We start from the raw sequence: 25,711 nt of genomic DNA, 5'->3' as shown, positions 1-25,711 counted from the left end.
GGCACACATTCTTAGAAATCAAACAGACTCTAACTTAAACTTCAAACCGTGGAAGTGGAAAGGGGGTGTAACTACCTCATCTGCTACGCTTTTTTTTCTTTTCCAATTTTACAAACTTGAGAAATAAACCTAATAATGCAGATTTGCATATAGCGTAAATTCATGACTCAAATTGTAATAAATCTTTAATTATAATGTGTATAGCTTATTAAGCTATTTATGCTACCAGTGAAGTTATATAAGGCCTCAAAATTTGAAAAAGCTCAAATACATATGCAATAATGGTCATCTGGTGTTCCTTTTTCTTGATAACTCTACATTTAGAATATAAAAGATTTTATCAGTTTGAAAGCAAAAGAAAGCATGGACAACTGTAACATATGGAGAAAGTATGTAAATATTAATTAAAATTATGATATACAATGACATTTAAAGCACACACATTTCATTAGGAAGCAAACAGAGAAACTGGATCAGGTATTCTATAATGAACTTAAGACGCAAGTGTTTGTAGGCTCTATGGAGAATGTATTCATTAACACAATCTAATTGAGTTCAGCTACCTCTCACCAGCATGTTGCTCAGTGACTACTATTCAGTGTGTTTACAGATTAAAAACTTTAACCAATAACTGTTACTGTAACAGTTTAAGAATTAGTTGCATACAAACATGATAAATACTGAACAAAAAACTATTTTGATTAATTTACCTGTTGTTTTATTCTGATCTGGTGATTTGTAATTTTTTTTACATTTCTCTGCAACATTTTAAAATGCATTACTGTTTCTGTGTGTATTTTGACAATGTGTAGTAATTTATCAGACAGAGAAAACATTCATTTCCTAAATTTATTTTTTGCTTTATCGTATAGCTAACAGATTTCCATATCTTAAATTGACATTGCCACAAAATACAGGTTATCATACAAAATCTACCAAAAAAAGAACAAAAATAAACAAACAAAAAACAAACAAAAACTGCAGCAATTACAAATGTTGGTTTTGACAATTGTACAGTATAAATTTATACAATACTGGTTCTGTATATTGGCACCTAACCACATGATATAAATTGATATAGAAATGTGTGATTCTTAAAAAGAAGAAATACAGATCATATGCATACACACTGGAGTAAACTGATGCAGTAGTTATGTTCGAACATTTTTCAACTTTACAAAACAGCAGTTTTAGAAAGGAAAAAACAATGCTAAATTTTCAAATGAAAAAAAAATATAGCAGTGCTGTACTCTACTAGTCAAGGCAGCGGATCTCAGCTGCAGGTCTGGGGAACCACATTGTCTGTACATAGTTTTGAAGCACAAGCTCTAATACACTTGAACCAAATCAAAGTCCTTTTTTTCAGGTGTGTTAGAGCAGGAAAACCCTCTGTGAACCGCATGGGGTTCCCACAACTGGAACTGAGAATTACTGCAGTAAGGCATTTAACAATTTGCAGTAGCATCTGATAACATTTAAAACTTACAATAAACAGCAGCAGTGACAGAATGCATCTGCAGCTCCAATGTGTTTATCATGCACACTGAAAGCAGGACAGGAACAGCACAATTAGGAAAAACTAATCTGAAAACTGTATCTGACTTTAAGACAATTTCTTTAATATATATTTTATATATATATATATATATATATATATGAGAACAATTCATTTGTTCAATGGTAAAGAAATGTAGACACTGAGCTCAGATCCCACATCACTGAACCTTAAAGACGGTATCAGATCCAGGCTGATTTTGCCACTAAATTTCCAGACCAGCTGCTAAAGTATTGTTTAATACATCATACATTAATCTTAATATACCATTTTTAGGTATATGCACCAAGTCCAATATTTTTAGGTAAAAACACCAAGTCCAATAAGAAACATCCAATAAGAAACATCTTCATGATTAATGGATTATTTTGGACACTATAACGCTGTTAGGAAATTGGACCCTGGTCATTTGTTCTATACTCTTTCAGTAGCAGGAGGCTAATTCTATGTTAGGTTTCAGCAATATAGGCATTTACATTAGTAAAAAAAAAAAAAAAAAAAAACAACAACAACATGGCAACGATAAAGCAGTTATTCATAGATATACATAACTATTTGCATATGTATGTGTGCGGCAGGTCAGTAACCTGACAATGACTTCATATCTACAACCGAGAGTTATTACTAGATTTACAATATACATAATACTAACTTTTACATCCATAAATCTCAGGTCTTCTAATGTGAATATTAGAGTTTTGGCTGATCACAGGTTCTCTGGTACAAATTAACAGACCACAGAGAACAGTGTGAGCAAACAGTACCAGGACACACTATAGCCACACACATACACACACAAACCAGCATGCATGCATACATACAACAAAAAAGATTCTCTTTCATATACAGTTAAAATGTATTTAACATGCTCCACTAAAAACACTAAAAACTATTAGATGTTGCATCTTAAATTAGTCATTTGACAATTTTGCATGCATGCCTGTTGTTTCATTATTGGGGGGTAAAATACATAGACTAGACTATACAGAACTATTGATGTAGAGAAAAGTCCCACAATTCTTCATTTGGTTTCCTTCGGGCAATACAGCACAAGGGAGGGAAATGAGTGCTTCTAACTGTTATGATTATTGGGATTTATGGAAAGTGTAGTAGTGTACATACTGCACAATTTTGCTGACATATTGGTTGTCATGATTAATAACACTGATACACCAATAATAAGAGATAGATACTGAAATAGTCATTACTGGGAATTAACATTCTCTAAAATACTAAAAAACTAAACTAAATGTTAAGGCTCTGCCAATATGTGCATATCCAGATTGGTGATCCAGAACATTTTAGGCAAGCCAATACTAAATCAGGGACAAAAACACAAACTCTGCTCCAAAACCATGGTGTAGGTCAAAATTGTAAAACCAGTGTGGGACTGCATGACTTCACAATTATAACTTGACTGAAAAAAACAAAAAAACAACTACACTACCAATCTACTTACAGTAACTGCATCGGTCTGTTTGGTGCTAGTACTGAATCATGTAAAAAGGCATCTGGTGAGGATGTGGTGTTAATCACTGCAGGTCAAAAAACTAAGAAGCAATACTGTTGGACACTTGACAACGTGGTCAAGACAGTCTATTAAAATGAGAAAATAAGACAAGAGTGTGTGTGTTGATTGTGACAAATTGTAAGCACAAGAGAGAGCAATAGAAAGATTAAGAGAGACTGAAAAAGAAAAAGAGAGAGATAGAGATAAAAGGTTGCCTGTGTGTTTGTGGGTGCGTTCGGTGCCTATATCTGGTGAAGCTCAGTTTGAAGGGATACAGACCCGTATAAATAGGCCCTGTCATATCCCTGTATTATGGTATCAAAAACTAAAAATAAAAACCATAAATAAATAAAATGGAGGAGGAGAAAGTGGTGGATGCTGCTTTTAGAACTGCCCCGCACTGCTGGGGTCACACTGCAACAGACGCACAATGGACGGGTCGCTCTTCGCTCCTTTAATGAACTCCTCCAGAGACAGCTTACCTAAACAAGAGCACAAAGTGTCATACATTCTAGGCTAGTTTACTTTTTTATAGATGTGGAAAGAAAACAAAAAAAATAAAAATTATTCTTTTTAAACTATTGCATTCTGCAGTATGCTGGAACAGCCAGTAGAGGGCAGCAGGTAACATTTTCTTTATCCAGCAGGTCTTATTGACCACCATTGGCTTACTTTATTTGGAATGCCTGTAAACCTAAGCATTTTCGCAATTATCTAATTAGCCAACTGTATGACAGCAGTGTAATGTAACGTTTACATCAACCATCAGAAGGGGGGGAAGCGATCCTAGTGATGGCATAGTTACTGGTGCCAGACAGGCTGGTTTGTGCATTTCTATAACTGCTGAACTCTGGGGAATCTCTCACACACACACACACACACGCACGCGCACACGCACACGCGCACGCGCACGCGCACACACGCGCACGCGCACGCACACACGCACACGCGCACGCGCGCACGCGCGCACACGCACACACGCACACGCGCACACACACGCACACACACGCAACAGACAAACAGTTTGTTGATGAAAGAGGTGAAGAGAGATTGGCCGGACTGGTTCAAGCTGACAGAAATGTTACAGAAAGGACCACTCTGTATCTTCATCTTAGAATAAAAAACAGGTCAGACATGAGGCAGATGAGCTAGAGAGTGTCTAGCAGAAGGCAAATTTTGGGTTCCATTTCTGCCAACCAACAACAGAAAGCTGAGGCTGTTGGGAGCAGAGACTCGCCATAACTAGACAGTCAAAGACTGAGAAACAGCCTGATCCATCTCAAGGTGCTTCTGGGGAACAAATGTTTGGGTCTGAATTGGGTGTCATAGATCCAACCTCTCTTGTGTTAAAGGAATAGTCTTGTGGACGTGTAACAGTGTGGGCAATGCTTCCTTGGCACTTGTCTTGATAATACCAAACAAATGTTGCCACAGCATATTTGAGTATTGTTGATGACCATGTGCATCCCTTTATGACTACAATTAACCAAACTGACTGTTTTGAGGGTAAACTGGCCCTTACCAGTGTTGGTACATTTTAAGTAAAGTGCTCAGTGAATTTAGACGTTTCTGCTAAATAAGGGTACAGTGTGGACAGGAAAAAGCTGATCGGAATATAAATAACTTGCAGTTGCTCAATCATTGACCCGCACAATGTGGCCTTGATAGAGACCCTTTCTGGCCTAGAGCTTAAATAATGTGTGAAGAAAAAAAGGCATCAGTTCATTGACCATGGATTCATTCACTACTTCTTCCCCTAGGATTTTTAGCAGGCCTGTTGTTTCAGTATACAGTATAACGCACTGCCTTTTTCAATTTTAATTCATGTTATATGGTACTACACACTAATCATCTGTTTCACTTTCTCATTTGTACTGCAGTCATCAAAACTATGCACGTTACAGGCATGAGATGCAAGAATTTAAAGAACACACTACATATACACACATAACCTCAGCAGTACAGCACTGATTGTTAAAAAATAAATAAATAAAGCATTAAGTCAAATCGTGTTAAAACACGATACTAGACACTGGACAGTATTCTGAGGCAAAAAAATGTATCTCTTACCATCCCGATTGGTGTCCATCTGTCTGAAGATCTTTTCTGTTCTTTTCTCTGGTGTAGACTCATCTTCTGGCATCTTCATTACTGACGAAACCATTTTATAAATAGCCTGGAAGTGACCAAAGGCGTATAAGGATGTCGATTTGTCAAAATATGAATCAAAAACATACAAAACAACAAACTGAACACACATGATTTTTAAATATATAGTAATTTCATAGCTATAAATCCTGACGTCAGACAGATGATTGCATGTAAAGCTGTGTATAGAGAGTATCTATAATAACACTGAATACTACACAAAATCTAACAGATATAAAATGGGGTTGAAAATATACCTAATTCTCAGACATCCTTATATTTTTTTTATTGAAAAAAAGATAGGGTCTTCTGTCATGATATTGGGACAGTAAGTACATTGCTTGTGCGCATGCAAGAAAAGCAAAAACTATATGACATCACATTTATTGGATGATCTACTATCTGAGTGATAACATGATCTACTAAGCTGACCTTCATCTAGAAAGCCACAAGTGTCTAACATGCTTGTAGTTTTAAATTATATAATAAAAATGAAGGTAAAATAATAGTGAATATGAGAACATGGCAAGTAACCACTGGAAGTAACCATATGTGACTATATTGGCTGCAACATGGCTGGGAAGAAGACAGAGAACACAGTTACAAAAAGCACAACTATAAGATAAGAATGAACACAGACTCTCTTGTACTTTCAAGTAGATAGACATCATGGGTGCCAAGAGAAACAATACTCCTATAAATAAAGAGAGATACTGTACATTACAAAATTTCAGAGAAGCAGTGACTATGGCTCTCCTTTATTTTAATAGCATCCATTCTGCTTTTTAAGGCACATCTCTCATTTCCTCACACAAAAAAGAACAATCTCTTATTAAACTGTTTCAAACTTCTGGTGTGGATCTCAGTACAACCACTACACCATATCCATGGAAATATAGATACATTAAGATCTGCTGTACAGAAAAGGATTTAAACATGTTTCTGAGATGGTTACCTTAAAAAAAAAAAAAAAAACCCTGTACATTTTCCTAAAATAATTGCCACCACATCAACTGTCACACTGTATTACTAATACATATCCCTAAAATGGTCAATAGTATGTCATTAGGTATAACTAATAGGGTTCTTTTACCAAGCAGACAAAAGTTTTGATTCACGTTTCAGTGTCTAGGTCACGCTGGGAAATATTTAGAATGATTAATGGAATTGCACTAACTAGCATCAAATGCAATCCTCGCAAACATAACCGCTGTTCACAACACAATTCATTCAAAATCATTTAGTGTATAAACTGATTAGTCATTCTCATTTAGCATGCTCACTCATTTAGCGATCTATAGTGATACATTACTATAAAAAAGACAAACAAGGCCTCATTCAATTCTCTGTTCAACATTCTCAAGTGTCAGAGTGTGCAAATCCCCACACAGGCCCCATTTGGGCAGAGTCTCACCGACTGAGAAGCCGCTTGCTGCTAAATTACTTTTAAAGAATCAGAAGAATTATAGTTAGGCTTAATTCCAAAAACTGACAGAAATAGCCTGGTCAAAAAAGATCTTAAGGCAAGCCTTTTAGTTTGAAGGGGAAAAAAAAAGAAAAAGAAAAAAAGACTGACCTCCTTTTTAATTATGAAATATCCTAACAAACTGGTGGTGAGGATTTATCACCTTCCTCTCCACCCCCAGTAATTCTAACACCAATGAAATCACATCACATTGTGCTTAAGAATGTACTAATCTTGGTTATTTATACAAAAAAATAATAATAATAATTATAGAGCACATACCTGCACAATTTCCAGCATTTCCGCCTTACTGATGTATCCATTCCCGTCCAGGTCATACATGCTGAAAGCCCATTTCAGCTTCTGCTCCAGCTTTCCTCGTGACGTGACGCTGAGAGCAATGATAAACTCCCGAAAGTCTATAGTGCCGTCGCCATTGGTGTCAAAGGTGCGAAACACATGCTCAGCAAATTTAGAGGCGTCTCCATAGGGAAAGAAGTTCCCATAAATTTTCTTAAACTCTTCCATAGATAGGTGGCCACTTGGGCAGTCCCGCAAGAAGCCCTTGTACCACTCCTGGATCTCGTGCTCAGTGAAATCTGTGCTCTCCAGCAGGTCTTGCATCACCTCTGGTCGCAGCTTGCTGTTCTGCTTCCCCATGCTTGAGTTTCACGTTAAAGCTATAAGAAAGGCAAAGAGAATGAAACAATAAAACACATGCAATTTGGAAAAATGCATATTTTATTATATTCTTTTCACTTCGCTTTTACTGGGGAATTTACCAATCTTGCATCCCATTTCATACCACGTGACTATTTAGACCAAAAATATTTCATGGAAATCTTGAATGTCACAGAAATATTTTAGACCACAGGAAGAACTGAATAAACATGAAATTTTACTAACGTGACCGTAACCCTTCCCAGAAAAGGAGATCAGTTATTTTAGACATCATCTAAATGCCTTCCCATGTCATTATATCAATGTCTCATACATAATGAATAAATTATTTAATTATAATTTAAAAGGGTACATTGTTACTACTGTTGCTCAAGAATAATAAAAAAATATATGCATATCTGTGTATTGATATGTTCTCAACTACAACCTTTACATCACGACCAAACACACCTACTGTAATGAAACTTTGGTATGGCTTGGAGCACACACTGCAGACTAAAGATGGCTTAAGAAGGCATTACTCCTCCATAAAAAAAATCTAAGGCATGCCTACAAACAGTATTTCTCGTGTAATTTCAGGCAACACTTTGAGGGGCAGCGACTAAAACTTGTTGTTTTTGGATGAAATCCAGCGATGAAGATCCAACTAACAAACATGGCCGAGGTAAAAAACTTGGTTGCATGTGTTCGATAAAGCCGATAAGATTTAATGATATAATATTATACTAGTTCAGTTCTGTGAAAAACATCTTTGATCAGAAAATGCCCTACACTTTTTTACCCAGATCATTACCCTTATATATTAGAGAAGCTCTAAATATTCTGCCTGTGTGCTCGGATTTTCTCCTTCTGGCAAGATACTAAATTATTGCCAAGCTGTGGCTTTAGGCTCTTAAAAAAAAAAAAAAAGGATGATAAAACTACTTTGAAAGTCAAACTAGGGCTGGGTAGTTCAGTATTTCGAGCTTGAAAATATATTTTGAAATAGGAAAAAAAAACGAGACAATACTCTTTATATCCATATAGTATAGTTTGATGCCAATATATAAATCATAATTTTTTTCCATGCAAATGGAGCTCATGATTCTCACATTCTTCACACCTTTTTTTTCATCCAAAAGCATTTATTTTACTTATTTATTGTAGTGTAAACATATACACACTGTGTTTATGTATATATTTTCTTTATTTTCATGACCATTTACTGTACATTGGTAGATTCTTACCGAAGGCATCAAAACTATGAATGAACACATGTTGAGTTATGTACTTAACAAAAAAAAGGTGAAATAACTGAAAACATGTTTTGTATTCTAGTTTCTTCAAAATAGCCACCCTTTGCTCTGATTACTGCTTTGCATTCTCTCAATAAGATTCAAGAGGTAGTCACCTGAAATGGTTTTCACTTCACAGGTGTGCCTTATCAGGGTTAATTAGTGGAATTTCTTGCTTTATTAATGGGGTTGGGACCATCAGTTGTGTTGTGCAGAAGTCAGGTTACTACACAGCCGACAGCTAATGGACACCTGTTAAAATTCATATTATGGCAATAACCAATCAGCTAACTAAAGAAAAACAGGTGGCCATCATTACTTTAAGAAATGAAGGTCAGTCAGTCCAAAAAATTGCAAAAACTTTAATTGAGTCTCCAAGTGGAGTTGCAAAAACCATCAAGCGCTACAACGAAACTGTCACACATGTTGACCGACCCAGGATAGGAACACCAAGAGTAACCTCTGCTTCTGAAGACAAGTTCATCCGAGTCACCAGCCTCAGAAATCGCAAGTTATCAGCAGCTCAGATCAGAGACCAGATAAATGCCACACAGAGTTTTAGCAGCAGACGCATCTCTAGAACAACTGTTAAGAAGAGACTGCGCGAATTAGGCCTTCATGGTCAAATAGCTGCCAGGAAACCACTGCTAAGGGCAACAAGCAGAAGAGATTTGTTTGGGCCTAGAAACACGAGAAATGGACATTAGACCTGTGGAAATCTGTGCTTTGGTCTGATGAGTCCAAATTTGAGATCTTTGGTTCCAACCGCCGTGTCTTTGTGAGACGCAGAAAAGGTGAACGGATGGATTCCACATGCCTGGTTCCCACTGTAAAGCATGGAGGAGGAGGTGTGATGGTGTGGGGGTGTTTTGCTGGTGACACTTTTGGCTATTTATTCAAAATTGGCACACGGAACCAGCATGGCTACCACAGCATCCTGCAGCGACATGCCATTCCAACCAGTTTGCGTTTAGTTGGACGATCATTTATTTTTCAACAGGACAATGACCCCAAGCACACCTCCAGGAACTCCTTCAAGATTGTTGGAAAACCATTTCAGGTGACTACCTCTTGAAGCTCATCAAGAGAATGCCAAGAGTGTGCAAAGCAGTAATCAGAGCAAAGGGTGGCTATTTTGAAGAAACTAGAATATAAAACATGTTTTCAGTTATTTCACCTTTTTTTGTTAAGTACATAACTCCACATGTGTTCACTCATAGTTTTGATGCCTTCAGTAAAAATCTACCAATGTAAATAGTCAGGGAAAAAAACAAAAACACATTTAATGAGGTGTGTCCAAACTTTTGGCTTATGTATATATACATATATATATACACACATACATACACACATACACATACATAACATACACATAAATGCACCATGATATAAAAGAAGGAAACTTAACCGCTGTCATTTAGAAATTATATAAGTCAAGATCAGGATTTTTTCTTTTAAATCATACAAACAAATCATGCGTAAGGCCACATCGTCCTAGACTTGTTGAAATATGCTAGCATGCAAATTTAAGTTCTGCTAGTTATTTGTCACATATACATTACTGCACAGTGAATTTTTTTTTCTTTGCATATTCCAGCTTTTCAAATAAACCAGACAGAGCGCAGGTTCAATCATCATACTGTACGTTGCCCCTCAAGCAGACAGGGTTAAGGGCCTTGCTCAAGGGCCCAACAGTGGCGACCTGGCAGAGCTGGGGCTTGGACCGCAACCTTCAGATCAGTAACTTAGAGCCTTAACACACTGAGCCAGCACTGCCCAAATGCATCAAGTGCTAACAGACAGCATTACATTTAAGTAAAAATGTTATGTGCAAAAGATTCTACAGCAGTGCAATAGCAGCACTGCAAACTGCAGTACAAAGTGTGTTCTATGCAGTACTTGGTGCCACAAAGCCTTCACAGCCTGAAAAGTATTTTGCTACTGTTTTAATTTAAAACTACAGTTTTAGTTTTATTTTATACTGCCTAAAAATACAGAGTTATTGTGTTCAGTCAATGTTCAGATAATCACCCACCCCTCTGACAAACCTTATCAAAAACACTCAAAAGTCTTTTGGTTTGGACTGCACTTGTTCCAAGCAAGCAAACTCATACATTTTACTGAATTATGGCCAGATTCACAAAGCATAACAATTTAAGAATAATAAAATTAAATGCCTTAATTTTATAGAGCTGAAAAATATTGAAAATATCAGATTAGTATATAATCAGCTTCTTTAAACAAGTACCAAATGATAACATTCCAAAGACTACATAAACAAATCCATGTTTTATTAAAAAGAAAAAAGAAAGTACAAATGCCAAAAATTGGGAAAATCTTACAAACTTAAAATCAACACTTTTTTCCATACATATGTTTCACAATACATATTTTTGTATGTACTGTGTACTTTTCAGAATGATAACCCTAATAACCAGCTATAGACTTTACCTAACTACTGCACGTCTTTTATTTAAAATAAATAAAATAAAATCTGCTTTTCAAGATTCTCTCCTGGCTCGCTAAAAGAGCATCTACCTTTAATGATGTAAATTATCTCAAACCATATCTGTGAGCAAATTTAACAACTTGAAAAAACAAAACAGAAAGCACACATTTTCCTGGATAACAGCTACAGTTATGCTTTATAATAGAAAATATTACACAAACTACTGTTCACACAGTTAGTGATGTGAAGTCTTACTAACACTAACACATAAACTCTGTGTGAGATATTATATACACTACTGGCATTATAAATTACTTCTGCATAGCTGTTTGGGCGCGGGGGGTTGGAGATTTACAATGAGAACAATATGGTCATTCAAAATACTTACTACTACAATAATAAAGGTTCTGTATATAAATTCTATTTTTTCATCTTTAGATTCTCTTTCTTTATTATCAGTATACCAATAAACTAATCCAGTTCCATTTTACAGTAGCATATGACATTTTTGGTTTTTATACCAACACTGGGTTTGAATTCCTGGCTGTGATTAGTGAAGGATGTGTGGCTTAATTTTACATAATTGGGCTCGAGCTGTAGTTTCAGCTGCCAGGTAAACGAAAGGATTATATATGAATGTGCTTATTCTGATACATTACCGTTTCCATAGTAAAAGCTCTTTTCCATATAACCTAAAACTAAAAATTTATCAGTCTACAAATATAAAGTCTACAAACTGTTGAGTGTGAAAATCCCAGGAGTTCAGCAGCTTCTGAAGTACGTTCTTGAACAAGCTCGTCCAGTACCAACAATTATGACACACAACACCCAAGACACTCTGACGTTTGATAAACTGCTGCTGTTTAGCTGTACAGTGGTATCTCGGAGTTATTAAGGCGAAAATATGTATTGTAAAACTCATTTTCCCACAGAAAATAACGTGAATGCAGATAAGCTGCTTCAGCCACCTATAAATATTACTGATTTTCAACACTTCAACCATATTTTTGAATCTGAAGACACTCAAAAGTGGCCCCTTATTCTTCTTGCCAACATTCTTGGAACCCATGGTGCCATGTCTTTACTAGATCTTGCACAAAATGCCAAAAATAAGAAAATAAAATAAAAATAATAATAATTAAGTAAACTCGCTTTGTTTGACTTTACACTGACACAGTTTTAAATGACTTTGAATAGAAGAAAACATGTTTTTAAAAAACATACAGTCAGTAATCTAATAAAGTCTTGTTTATGTAACACTGCAGTTATACAAAAATAATACACTTTGATCCATTTCAAGTGAATTGTTTTCCTTTGATAAAATCCATTGTGTGTTATTTCTTAAATAATCATTTAAAACTATGAGAACCCTTTAAGACTTGCAAACGAAAGGATTCTTTCACTGTGTTCTATTGTGAGACCTATACGTTGTGTCTGTCAGCTTTGATAAAACTCAATCCCTCTGAATATTACTTCTTGGATTAACCTTTCCTTTAATCATTTGAGTGACTTAGAGAGTGATTAAAAGTGACTGAAGTATTATTTATTGCTGTAGTCCATAAATCTAAATAGTAAAACATACTATATTTGTGTGTCAGGCTAATTCTGTCATTCCACTGGGAAGGTTTTTGACTTTGTGCCCATACATACCAGTAAAAATGTACTATGTTCTTGCCTTTAAAACATAAGTACAGCAGAACCAACGCATTTACATTAGCTTATTACTCTTAAATATATGGTAGTCTCGTCAGTTATCCAAGTCGTTGTTATTAATTTAATGCACATGATGCATGAACGATATAAAAAAAATAACTATTAAAACTTTGCCACTGTGCATGTTACCATGGTAACTCTATAATAAGGCACAGCCCTAATTGCACCACACTTTTTACTCTACATGTTACTCAGAAGAAACATAAATCACACACTGCAAATGGGTGCCCATGTCTAAAGAAAAAGCATTAAACTCTAATTACTGTGCACAATGCTGTGCCGGAGAAAATCTAAGCGCAGCCATTCAAATGCATTGCTTCTATAATCAGAAATCACAGAACGGCTCATAAATGAATGTGCAAATTATAAGCTGCATGTGATTTCTCCACATGAACTCAACAAAATATTAGAAACACCTCTCCAGGGGATCCAGTGCTACACTCCAAACACCATACTTGGGTTTAATATTGTTAAATTAATGCAAATATAAATGATATGGGATATTAAATACACCTGGCCCTTTTCCCACTCAAGTGGATTTTTTCTGCATCCCCCTCCCCTACAACCCACTTGTCTTAGAACAATAGTGATGGTAAAAGATTATTCAGATCAACAATTCAACACAAAAGAATGAATGAGCACAGTAGGCTGGAAGCTTCGGGAATACAGCTAACTCTGCCCTGCTCCTTCTCTAGGAGTCTTCATGAGAACAGGTAATAAAACCAGTCAGACTCATCAGGCAGTTGCCATGGCAATCTGTTCAGAACATTTCACAGTATGATTGAGACTGAATGAAGTGGAATTCACCTCAATGTGTGACTCACAAACAGAAAAAGGAGATTGTGAGAATGATGCGAGTGTAACACGCAAAGGTTCTGCTTTATGAAAGGCTTCACCACCTGCCAAAATTGGTCCATTAGCCTCATTATCACGGTCAAATGCTGAAAGGAATGACAAAATGCTCACACGAATATTAGCTCCTTAAACGCTTTACCCTCAGCAAGTAATCTGAGTTCTAAAAATGCATCTCCAATCCAAAAATGTTCATGAAAAACTTGGCTGTATGCTAATGTCAGGTACTATGATAGAAGCATGAATTTAATAGCTTATCCTCAGCATGCCAGACCTGTAGTCAAGTACCATTGCGGGTGTGAAATAAGTGTGCAATTTTTGTGGTTTTGATTAGACTGATGTGTAATAATACAGTACACTAATCACCAAAGAGAATGCAAACTAGACAGACACATTCTCCACATAACTCCAAGTTACAGTACATTCAGGAAAGATTTTATACTTGCCACCATTTATGTAACAGTTAGTTCCAGTCCATAAATTTCCTGGTCAAGCAGCATTCCATTAGTGTCCATATTCCCAGAATCACACTTTTTACAATTTGAGTGATAACCTGGTGATATGTACAGTACATGTGTTTCCCTTCTTTATATATTGGTCTGGAATAGGGTCAAGGCAGGTAATTAAATTTAACTATGAAGTTAACTATACCTGAAATATGCGCTTGTATGGAAATGTCTGAATAACTATGTAAAACATGCCAGTGCGCATACATTTTAAGGGCAACCATCAATGGACATTTGATTAAATTCTGTAGAAATGTGATCATACTATTCCTGAAGGCATGTTAAAAGTTTTATGTAACCTAAAAGCAAATTTAATCACAAAACATTGTCCTTGTATAAATTAAAACAATAAATAAATATCAAAGTAATTTTTAAGAACATTAAATTGACCACAACTGCTGATGATTAGTCTAAGACCCTGACAAATGTTACAGGTTTAGGAGGTGTAACATATTTTAGATTGATTTTTAATAAATGTTTGCAGTTTGCGATCCAATCCAAACCGACATGTTTCATACAACTATAGTTTCAGCTGCCTTGTTTTGATGGAACATTACATAACAAGTGGTACAGATAAAATGTATGTTCACTGGCACATAAAGGAAAAAAAAAAAATCTTGGTTTCTTCTGGGCACATCCTGCCCTGAGCTGGCGCATTCCATTTCACTGGAGCTGATTAATATTTTCTCTTTCCAATATTACAGCTTCCTCAAGCTCTGAGGATGAAATGACCAAGGAAACACACTGCAACCTAGTTGTCCTAGACAGCATTATTTATCCAACCTTTCAGATCACTTATTCTGTTGCTCCTACATAAAAAAATAAAATGTGCTCATCCAAGTTCAAAGAAAACACATGCTATAAATAAAATGGATCTACATATTATATTTTCACTGTTATTATTTCAGATTCAGCACATTGCTGCAACTGAGTGCAACCACTGCTACAGCTGTCCTCCCATTTTTCTGTCAGACTAAAGCTGCTGGTAAATTTACACCACTGCTCTCGTGTTGACACTGAGGCTGTCTTTTTTTTTTTTTTTTTTTTGGGGGGGGGGGGGGGGGGGTTTACACTCATGTGCTACCCAGAGCTGAACTGAAAAGTAGGCATTTAAGGGTTAACATTTCATCATTAATTTATTTTACTTATAAAGTAAATGTCAAGTAAATAAAAGGTTAAATTTAATCTGATTTCTTATTTCACCATGATATAGGCTGATCTTTATTAAATTGCTTGCGTTTTTGCATATTGCAAGTGCTGTGACAAAAGATACTGTCTTTGTCTTTATAATATGATTTACAGTGCATCCCAAATGCTCTTTCCCCCCCTCTCAGCTCTTACAGACAGAGGTCCTTTAGAGGTCTCACTGTGAAGGATGGTGCCTTCAGGGAACTACAGTAGGGTACAATCATAATTGCACTTTAGAATAGACAGCAGTCTCTGAAAGAATTGTAATTAAACAAACTGATGGTAGGTGATGCTGGAAGGCTGTTAACTCTTCTCGTTTACAATAGTACACCCTATCACCTGCCTCTATTTAGTTAACAGTTTGCTAAAAAAATTAAAATTTTATTTGTCACAAACACAGTCATACAGTACACAGTACGATATGCAGTGAAATGCTTAAATCCTGGCAATATCTTTTAAATAACAATTTGATTATAAGAATATTGAGCTGGTTGCTTGCTTATTTTAAAGTATTGATATAGTGTCCATGAGAAGTACCTCAGACCAACAAAAAAATCCCAAAAATTTCATTCAGTTTTCAGAGCCAACAATGACATGACCATGATCTATAGGCTTTTGCTTTGACTGGCAAACATTTCCACCAAGACTAAACTGGATGTGAATAAGATGGTGTTTGTTATACAATGTAAAAGGTTAATTGATGCCTGAAAATGACATTCTATGATGCAGTTTGAGCTCAATCTGTAGGTCATAAGACTAATCAGAAGTTTAATCAGATGTAAAGGAGAGAAAGCAGTGCGGCAGCTCGATATGATTATCAGCCTGGTGCAGATTGGAACAGAACCATCTTCAGATTTTAAGCCAGTCTGCAACATTTTACTCATCAGTGCTGGTGTTGCTTCGCAACAATACTCACAGGCTGTATACTGTGTAACTGTTGGATTCATTGTTTCACATAAGAGTCTCAATCTAACAAACGCTTACTGAAAATTGATGAACCGTAGTGATCGTGTTTCAACAAGCATGTCCGGGGCTATTCTATTATGAAGATGGTCCTTTCAACAACAACAAAAAAAGAAAAATAATAAAAAAAATGCACAACATTGATTTAAACAGACTGACAGTGTGTCCACAATTGTTAAGAATTGGGGAGAAAAAAACAAAAAACAAAAAAAAAAAACACTGTTAGGGTTAAATTTTACTAAAGGTAAAATTTGGATGTGAAACAATAACATAGCGCGTGAGCTATGACATCAATTATGATGGTTTTGATGTCGATTTGAAAGAGAGTAGTGTGACAAGAAGTCACAGGGCCAGTGAAACCCTAATTAGATCTCTACTTCAATGTGCAAACGTGCACAGTCACCTCTAATAATTCCTGCAGTAAACTCCAATGAAATAGTACAATTTCCTTCATATTGTAATTTAGAAATTATGGTGGCTTATGATTATATCAGGTATTGATAAAATATTGCTAGCTACCTTTTTGTTCTGTAAATACGGGTACAGTGATTAATGCTTTTTATAACTAATCATTGTGGCCATATCTGCAAAACAAAAAGTTAGCTAGCAATATTATCAATACCTAACAGGAAACAAGGAAATGAGGAAGTGGGCGCATGTGTACATTGCGACCGGCAGTGGAGGACAAGTGAGGAGAAGTGAGGTTTTGAATGAGTTTCGATAAATGTTGCTATCTGTCGGCGTTTAAGTGCTGGTTTTAATCTTATTGGTTTCATCGTATTGTAAATAGTGTTTCTTGGGGTGGAAGACAAGTGTGGATTTAATTCAGTTTGTCGTGTTCGGGACTCTGTTTGGGTTTATCTGCTGCTAGGTAATCATAGTTTGGTAGCCATACCAAGTACTCCAAATATGCATTTTTAGCCCAATACGTAATACAGATGTTCAGTATAATACTGTATACCTGACTTTCCTCTGAGACTCTCAAAAGAATAAAAACTGTTGCATCCTGATAATTTTAGAAACTTGGTTCGGCAAAGGCCAGGAACTGGCTATTGCGGCTTTGGTGCTCCTATTCAATTTGACTAGGAGAGTGGGGTGTAAAAAAAAAACCCAATCTAAACAAAGAGACAAAGTAGGTGAAAGTGTGAACTGAGGACTTTGTCCACTACCTCCAGGAATTCTTTAAGCACACAGAATGGGACGTTTTTAAAAATATCTGTGGTAGCCTTGATAAGCTAACAGATGCATGTTGTTCATATGCAGTATTCTGCAGTGATATGATCATCCCAGGAGAAATGGTTAGTGTGTAACCTAGCAGTTAAATGTGCTTTGGACATAAAGAAGCTGGCCTTCAAGCATGGACCCTTATAGAATTTGTGGGCATCTGTTAAAGACATGCGCATAAGAGATCAGCCCAGTCTTTCATTACATTTTAAATATTTCTCCAAGTTAACAAAGGGTAACATAAGTATGGAAAAAGCTGGTCTCTAAAGTGAGCAGCCCCAAAAAAACTGAATGATTTTTAGACTAGTCACTCTTACCTCAAGTGTAATAAAGCCTTTTAACAAAATAGTAAGAACTTAAATGTAAAAACCAATTGAAGAGGCGCTTGACCCTCTTCAATTTGCATAGAGGCCACACAAGGGAGTTGAGGACGTCGCTGTCACTTGACTGAATTTAGTTTTTAAACATCTAGATGAACACTGATCTCATACCAGGCTTTTACTTCAGCCTTTACCACCATCTTGCTGTAAATTTTAGCTAATGTGCTTTTAGATCATTTTAACATGAGTAAGAATCTCAACTTTCTGTTTGACAGAACACAGTGAGGGTTAATGGAGTGTTCTCTGACCCAGTCTGTACTTCTAACAGTCACAGCTGAACCCAGAGTCATTGTACACCAAACAATTATATCGACTAGGGAAGAGTATTATAAAGGATAATTAACATCTCTTAAATAGACATTTTTTAGCTTCTCCCACCTGGTCAGATAGTCATATTCTCTGTTCCCATGGGCAGAACAAAAAGGAGCAGGGAACAATTTTATAAATAAAACGACTCTGCACTGCTGAAGGCAATTTTGACAAAAACACTTGTTCTATTAAATTGTATTGATTAGTTGCATGTACAGTATGTACAGTGTGTCTTTTATGCTGCAAAACCAGTATACCTATGGGTATAAATAAAGGAACCTAAACAGATTATAATGAGCCAACATCATGTCTAATATATTACAGTGTGAAGGAAGTCATACTCCTGTTCCTAGTAAAGTTGTCCATAACAGGCCCAGGTATCTGCTGATCCTTGTGACTATGGAATTCTTTATGGCTGATGATGCCCAATTACATAAGCAGCATGTAATAAAAAAACATTTTAATAAAATTATTTGATCTAAATATGCAAAATGTAATCACTGTTTTTTTTTATTTAAACATGATGAGACAGCAGATAAAAGGTCAGACTGAAAGATGTGTGAATAAAACTGTTTGCGCAGAATCATCCAAACCAATCTGCAGCTCTTCAGTATTTCAACTGCACATAAAACATTCCATAAATGGACTCATGAAATCATAGATAGTAATCAGCACACCAGCGGGTGTGGAAAGAAATAAGTAAAAGGAAACGCAGGGGCAATAACAGCTGATAAAAGTATTATATATAAAAAAAAAAAAAAAGAAACAGTACATGTGCAGTGAACTTAAATATCCATGTAATAGGTTTCTTTTCTTCATCCTTCCTTTTGAACACGCACCACTAAACAATTACAAATGATGAGCAGCTGGGTCTGACTTGATGTGCGATGATGGATTTCCTGACACACAGTCCCCTGGCTAAGCAGACATAGTGAACAAAAATAGCCTTAGGAAGACTTCTCACATACTAGTCCTTAATTCAGTACAGGATGGGGAGATGCTACTGGACATTGAAAATCCCAAAGGCACAGAGTTTGTCTATTTATAATGCATTCATAGTTATTTTAGGCAAAGGGGTTGCATTCACTAATCCACAATTATACTCTACAAGCAAATTATAAAATCCTATTGGTTCTTTAACACCTTAGAAACAGAACTAATGAAACAAAAATTTTACATATCTTTTTTTTCCAGTTTCACACTGTTGGAAAACTGCACAGGATCTTTAGACCCTTTTTCCTCAAAGCCGAACCCCTAATGAGACAAGCCTCAGTGACCTCTGACCTTCTCCAAGTGGCCATTGAGATCACTACAATGGGGAGGCCCACACAGCTGATAGCTCCGTGTCTGCTCAGCACTGTCTCACAGCTCCACCAACAAGTCTGACGCAAATGCTTTGGATGTTTGACAAATTATAAAAGCGTATTAACTTGTGTTTAGATGTTTTTTTTTATATATAATTATTTAGCAACGGATTTCTTAAAAAGCAAGGCACCACAAACAGCAGCAAAACAAGCTTTGTGCATGTACACTGAACTTTCCCATAATGCAAAGCCTCACCTCACAGTTATCTGACTGAACATCTGATGTCCCAACATTCTTCTACCTTCCCATTTAGACTATAAACTTTAAGAGCATGTTTCTACTTTGTGAGACAGCTCTGTAATAACCGCACGATAAATTACAGCACAGAAATAGCAAACGGCGTCTATTAACTCAACTTATTTACTTTACTTACAAGCTGCTTCTCTAAACCATAAGACGGATTGTGACGCGCGACATTTACCGACGTTGTTTCCTTAGTGAGAAAAGACTGTTTTTATCCAGCGAATTACACCAAGATAAAGAGAAAACAGATTATCTACAAAACTGTGCAAATCTACACAGCATCAATTTCTCACTCGCAATATATTATTCTGGAGAATGGATGCTGCCTACGGCTAACTCGTGAGCCAGGTCATAAATGTTAGTATGGAAACTAAGTGTCAAATTTATCAGGGGATCACAAAAGGTTGAACACTGGGCTGAAACCTACTCACCTCTTTAAAAACTAACCTTAACTATTTTTACACAGCATTACATCAGCTGTGTATTTGGGTCTTTAAACAAGTTGATTCAGTATTTGTTAACACTTTTTTTTTTTTAATCTACACATTAGCATGCAAGACATTTTACTATTGACATAGAAGTACAAAGTAGGATGTGCAAATCTTTGAACAGAATTCACACTCTACCACATTAGAGTGGGCGTTTAATTATTTTTATTATCGATCAAAATATGGGGCGAGCCTTATTTTAAATAAATCTAAATCTGAATGCTGACGTCCAAGTGTGAGCACACATACAGGCGCGCACACATGCGCAACCGTGCAATCTGGGTCTGTAATAACAGACAAGGCTGATAACACACAATAGCAGCGGCTGCTGTGAGCCTAATCTCCTCCCACACGTGTGGGTTGTGTTGATGTAGCTGCCAGCACTGTATCTTATCCACATTTCCAAAAGCTTCCAACGCGTGTGTGTGTGTGTGTGTGCGTGCGTCTGTCAACAGGCCTTCAGAAAAAGAAGGAGAGAAAGTGTGTGTGTGTTTAAGAGAGAGGGAGAGAAAATGGACACCACTACCATAGCAGACAGACTTCCTTATTTCCACCTCCGATTCACACCATACAACTATGCTGTGATGACACGTGATCACAGCATAATGACTTTACAGTATGATTTCACAACTTACTGAGAAATATTCTCATGGTAGACTGTAAAACAGAGGCACACAGAAAAATAGCTTAAAAACTGCAGCTATTTCTAAACGGTAAACGCAAAGCTGTTCTGTCAATCTCAACAGACGCAACTGTTCTGCTACACACTGAGGACCGACGCATAACACCACCACTTAAGCAGACGAGGAGTGGGAGACTTGATATAGCAGCGAAGAAGTAGGAGGGGAATTACTAAGGAAACTGAAAGCGATAAGGGAAAAGACAAGGAGCTGTATGACTTTAGGGATCAAGCTAGCCTAATGATTCTTGACCCTTTAGTATGACATGAGCAAAAGAATTACCAAAACAACCACATAATCCATGTCATTTATAAGCATAACCCATCCTTCTATCTCTTTCATACCACTCCTTCTCTCTCTATCACACTCCTCATGATCCCCCAAATCTCAACATCAATATAAACACCCGCTCAAACCTATTGGGAATATACTGACCTCATATCCGGACAAAGATAGACAGATAGAGAGAGAGAGAGAAAGAAAGAAAAAGAGCGCGCACAATATGCCGGCAGCTATGTACGTCAAAGCCTGGAGAATAAAATTTAAAGAATATGGGAAAATGAGCATTGTGTCTTTGGTAAATTCAGAATTAGAGAGATGCAGAGTGAATGGAGATGTGAGCAGGGGGAAAAAAAAAAGGTTTTAACAAAAAAATTAATAAAATAAAACAAATACAGAAAGTGAAATCTATTTTGTTAGCTTTTAAGCTTTCTAAGGCATGCAAAAAAGATTCTCTGCCAATAGTTGGCTGTTAGCACCAAAAAAAGACATACCTCCTCTTTTTAATTAAAAAGAAAATCCTTACAAGTCCATAACCTTGTAGTTTCCCCTGAGTCACAAACGGCACACTGCAACAGGCAGCTATGCAAACCCAGCAACACTGAGCAGGCAGCAAGCAGTTCGGAGATCAGCCTCGTCAAACTCAACAACTCAAAGTGTATTTGGAGCCGCAAGTAGCCGAATGGAAAAGCAAACTCGGACTGAGTTCCTCCCCTTGTGACGTAAACTTCAGTCACATGGTCTCATCAAAAGAAGAAGTGAGCCTTCGTTGCCTTGGCAACAGAGACATGGCTGTGCAGTGATTTCAATAGGTCAATCTCCTTCAGAGACTCTGAGAAAAGATTCACCAAAAAAAAAAAAAACATGTGCGTAAAGAAAGAGGGGGTGTGGGGAGGTGTTAGGGGGTTGGGTAGCTTTCTATAGATTGTGCACCACTGCACAATCAATACTTTTGCAGTTATGAGAAAAATGTTTACAAATTAGTCAGTCATTCTCGTCCATTCCCGTGCACCAAGTGTCTAGTAGATTTTGGTGAAGCTCTGCTTCATTAACCAGCTTTAAGTCACTCACAGCTTTTCAAGACAAAAAACTAGAAAATTTCAGTGCAACCAGTAGTGCCCCAGAGGAGGCTCCTACAAATGCTGGCCACCCAACAGGGTTACAATTTTACTTCCCCCATTTCAATTGCTTCTCGCACTGATTATAAAATTTCACCAGAGCAGACTTACACCGTCTGTGAAACTGGCAAAAATCTTTAGGCCTCCTCTCTCTTCCTCAACGCAGAAGAAACTCTCACCAATGCAAAAAGCTGCTTTTTTCCTGCAAATGTAATTGAAACACATAACTGAAACAAACACACATATATGCATGCATAACCATGTCTGTGAAAACCCAGCTAAAGTTATTTTTCAGTAAGCTACCTTTGTAAAAAAAAAAAACTCAGAGTACTACAGTTACCAGTGAAACCTCAGATTATCTAAAAATAAAGAGTCCATGAACAATCGCAGGATAAACCAAGGTGTCTATCACAACTTAACCGCCATGTAAACTAATTTTGAAGCATGTAATTGGACAAATAGCCTGAAAAACAAGCCATAAAGCTAAGCCTCACACCTTGACTTTGTGGTTTAAAGAATGGCTTATTTATTCCAATTATAATGATGGTAAAACTAATTAGAAGTGCAGTGAACAGAAGCAATGAATCATGTATGCCAATCCATTCACAGGAAAACAGCTAGACAGGAAATCTGGGAGACAAGCTTTGTGAGCTTCAATTAGATTTAACAGCATAGAAGGCAAAACATTTTACTGAGAGTTTAATTCAGGGATAGGATTCATTTTTTCTTCCTGTGAAGTGACTCATGAAGCTTGCCACACTGCATCTGCAATCAACTTAAGCATCTTATGTAGCCTAATTCTGGAATGAGAGACTAGATGGACAAAGATGCAAAATTAGAGTGAGCTAATAAGACTACATTGAAGACCAATAATGTTGTTTAAAACAAAGGTAGATGTGAAGTACACAACCGTATGAACTGTAAAAAGCACATCGGTATGAAGTTACTTAGATTTAAAGGTTGTATTTTTTTGTTTAATTAGAAATCCATGTGTAGTCATACAGTAATGGGGTAGATCTGTAAGCAATATAACTACTGTGCAATATGCGATTTTAAAAAATATCTATCGATAGATAGACACGCATTAATCTCCTTTGAACAGTTAATGGTGAGATGTTTCTGCTGCTTATGCTCTGTAAAGACTTTATGCTCTATATACTCTAACTCCTCTAATCTGAGGTGCCGTTAATTGGTCATTTTTCAGGCAGGCTGATAACTCTAAATGAACTTCTCGTCTGCGGCAGGGGTAGGTTTTGGTCTCGCCCTCCTGAGATGGCCTTTATAAAAGCCAGTTTCATTATGGTGATTGACGGATTTTACAAATGCACTTGACAATACTGTTCTTGCAAGAACTATTACAGAAAGGCCGATCTCTGTTTCTTAAAATAACTGTTGTTTTTGTTGTTGTTAGGTAATTACCTAATTCCATAGGTGTTTATATATATATATATATATATGCACACAGTATCTCACAAAAGTGAGTACACACCTCACATTTTTGTAAATATTTTATTATATCTTTTCAAGGGACAATGCTAAAGATATGAAACTCTGAAAGAATGTAAAGTAATCCTTTACTTTAAAGCCCTTTTCCCTTCCCGTTGTCATGTCACTCGTTAGTGTTACAAGGTCTCAGGTGTCCTTGGGGAGTAGGTGTGTTAAATCTTGTGTTATCGCTCTCACACTAGTCACTGGACGTTTAACATGGCACCTCATGGCAAAGAATTCTCTGAGGATCTGAAAGAAAGAATTATTGCTCTACACAAAGATGGCCTAGGCTGTAAGAAGATTGCTAACACCCTGAAACTGAGCTGCAACACGGTGGCTAAGACCATACAGCGGTTTAAAAGGACAGGTTCCACTCAGAACAGGCCCCGCCATGGTAGACCAAAGAAGTTGAGTGCACATGCTCAGCGTCATGTCCAGAGATTGACTTTTGAAAACAGACGCGCGAGTGCTGCCAGCATTGCTGCAGAGGTTGAAGGGATTGGGAGCCAGCCTGTCAGTACCTCAAACCATATGCCGCACACTGCATCAAATTGGTCTGCATGGCTGTTGTCCCAGAAAAAAGCCCTTTCTAAAGATGGTGCACAAGAAAGCCCGCAAACAGTTTGCTAAAGACAAGCAGACTAAGGACATGGAATACTGGAACCACATCCTGTGGTCTGACCAGGTAAGGAGTACAAAGACAGATGTGTCCTACAATCAAGCATGGTGGTGAGTGTGTCATGGTTTGGGCTGCATGAGTGCTGCCGGCACTGGGGAACTACAGTTCATTGAGGGAACCATGAATGCCAACATGTACCGTGCCATACTGAAGAAGAGTATGATCCCCTGCCTTCGGAAACCTGGGCCGTAGAGCAGTATTCCAACATGATAATGACCCCAAACACACTTCCAAGACAACCCCTGCCTTGCTGAAAAAACTGAGGAGAAAGGTGCTGGACTGGCCAAGCATGTCCCAACAGCTAAACCCTATTGAGCATCTGTGGGGCAACCTCAAACGGAAAGTGGAGAAGCGCAAGGTGTCTAACATCCACCAGCTTCGTGACGTGATCAAGGAGGAGTGGAAGAGGATTCCCGTGGCAACCTGTGAAGCTCTAGTGAACTCTATGCCCAAGAGAGTTAAGGCAGTGCTGAAAAATAATGGTGGCCACACAAAATATTGACACTGGGCACAGTTTGAACGTTTTCATTTAGGGGTGTACTCACTTTTGTTGCCAGCAGTTCAGACATTAGTCAACTGTTCACCATTATACAAGCTGTACACTGATTACTTTACATTCTATCAGAGTTTCATATCTTTAGCGTTGTCCCTTGAAAAGATATAAAATATTTACAAAAATATGAGGGGTGTACTATATATATACACACACACACACACATTAAAAAAAAAAACTTTAATTCATTAGTTTCATTTAACCAAAGTTTTGGGAGTTCAGTGACTTCTGTCTGTGTAAATGATTTTGACTGATTAATTCCTTAATTGATTAGCCACAATAATATGTGGATGTGGACATTCTTTGTGGTGTTAAACTACGATAAAAAAAAGATTTAATCGCTTAATTACGATCAAAATAAAAAAAATAGAACAGACAGAGCAGCACATCACTATCTCTGCAGTTCCAGAAAGTAAGTTTCAATTCATTCTACCTTTTCCACATACAGTATGGTCTCATTTATAGTACAACTTATATAACCACTTTATAGCTCACTAAATGAATAAATTCTGCTGTCTTAACACAGACATAAAGAAGCTCTGCCCGAGAGGACTGCAACACACTGCGCCTTTGGATTCCAACACAATGGAAAGGAGACATG

General features: G+C 37.0%; 1 protein-coding gene across 3 annotated transcripts in view; it reads right to left on the bottom strand.

Moving 5' to 3' along the window:
• Positions 1–830: 830 nt before the first annotated feature.
• The window catches only part of ncalda (neurocalcin delta a), a 39,450-nt gene continuing 14,569 nt past the window's right edge, over positions 831–25,711 (bottom strand). The window contains exons 1-4 of one of the 3 annotated variants that reach the window (XM_053494600.1): positions 21,767–21,923; positions 6,961–7,358; positions 5,136–5,241; positions 831–3,547 (exon numbers count right to left, since the gene is read on the bottom strand). In XM_053494600.1, the coding sequence (XP_053350575.1) occupies positions 3,450–3,547; positions 5,136–5,241; positions 6,961–7,338 (582 nt within the window). In that variant the 5' untranslated portion in view covers positions 7,339–7,358; positions 21,767–21,923 and the 3' untranslated portion in view covers positions 831–3,449. Of the gene's footprint in view, positions 3,548–5,135; positions 5,242–6,960; positions 7,359–21,766; positions 21,924–25,711 lie in introns of those variants that run through there. The other 2 variants (XM_053494601.1, XM_053494598.1) reach the window with 2 other exon arrangements.

This window comes from Clarias gariepinus, chromosome 4, assembly GCF_024256425.1.
Source record: "Clarias gariepinus isolate MV-2021 ecotype Netherlands chromosome 4, CGAR_prim_01v2, whole genome shotgun sequence".
Lineage (NCBI taxonomy): Eukaryota > Metazoa > Chordata > Actinopteri > Siluriformes > Clariidae > Clarias > Clarias gariepinus.
The sequence above is the reverse complement of the archived record's forward strand: the minus strand, read 5'-3'. Positions and strand labels throughout refer to the sequence as shown.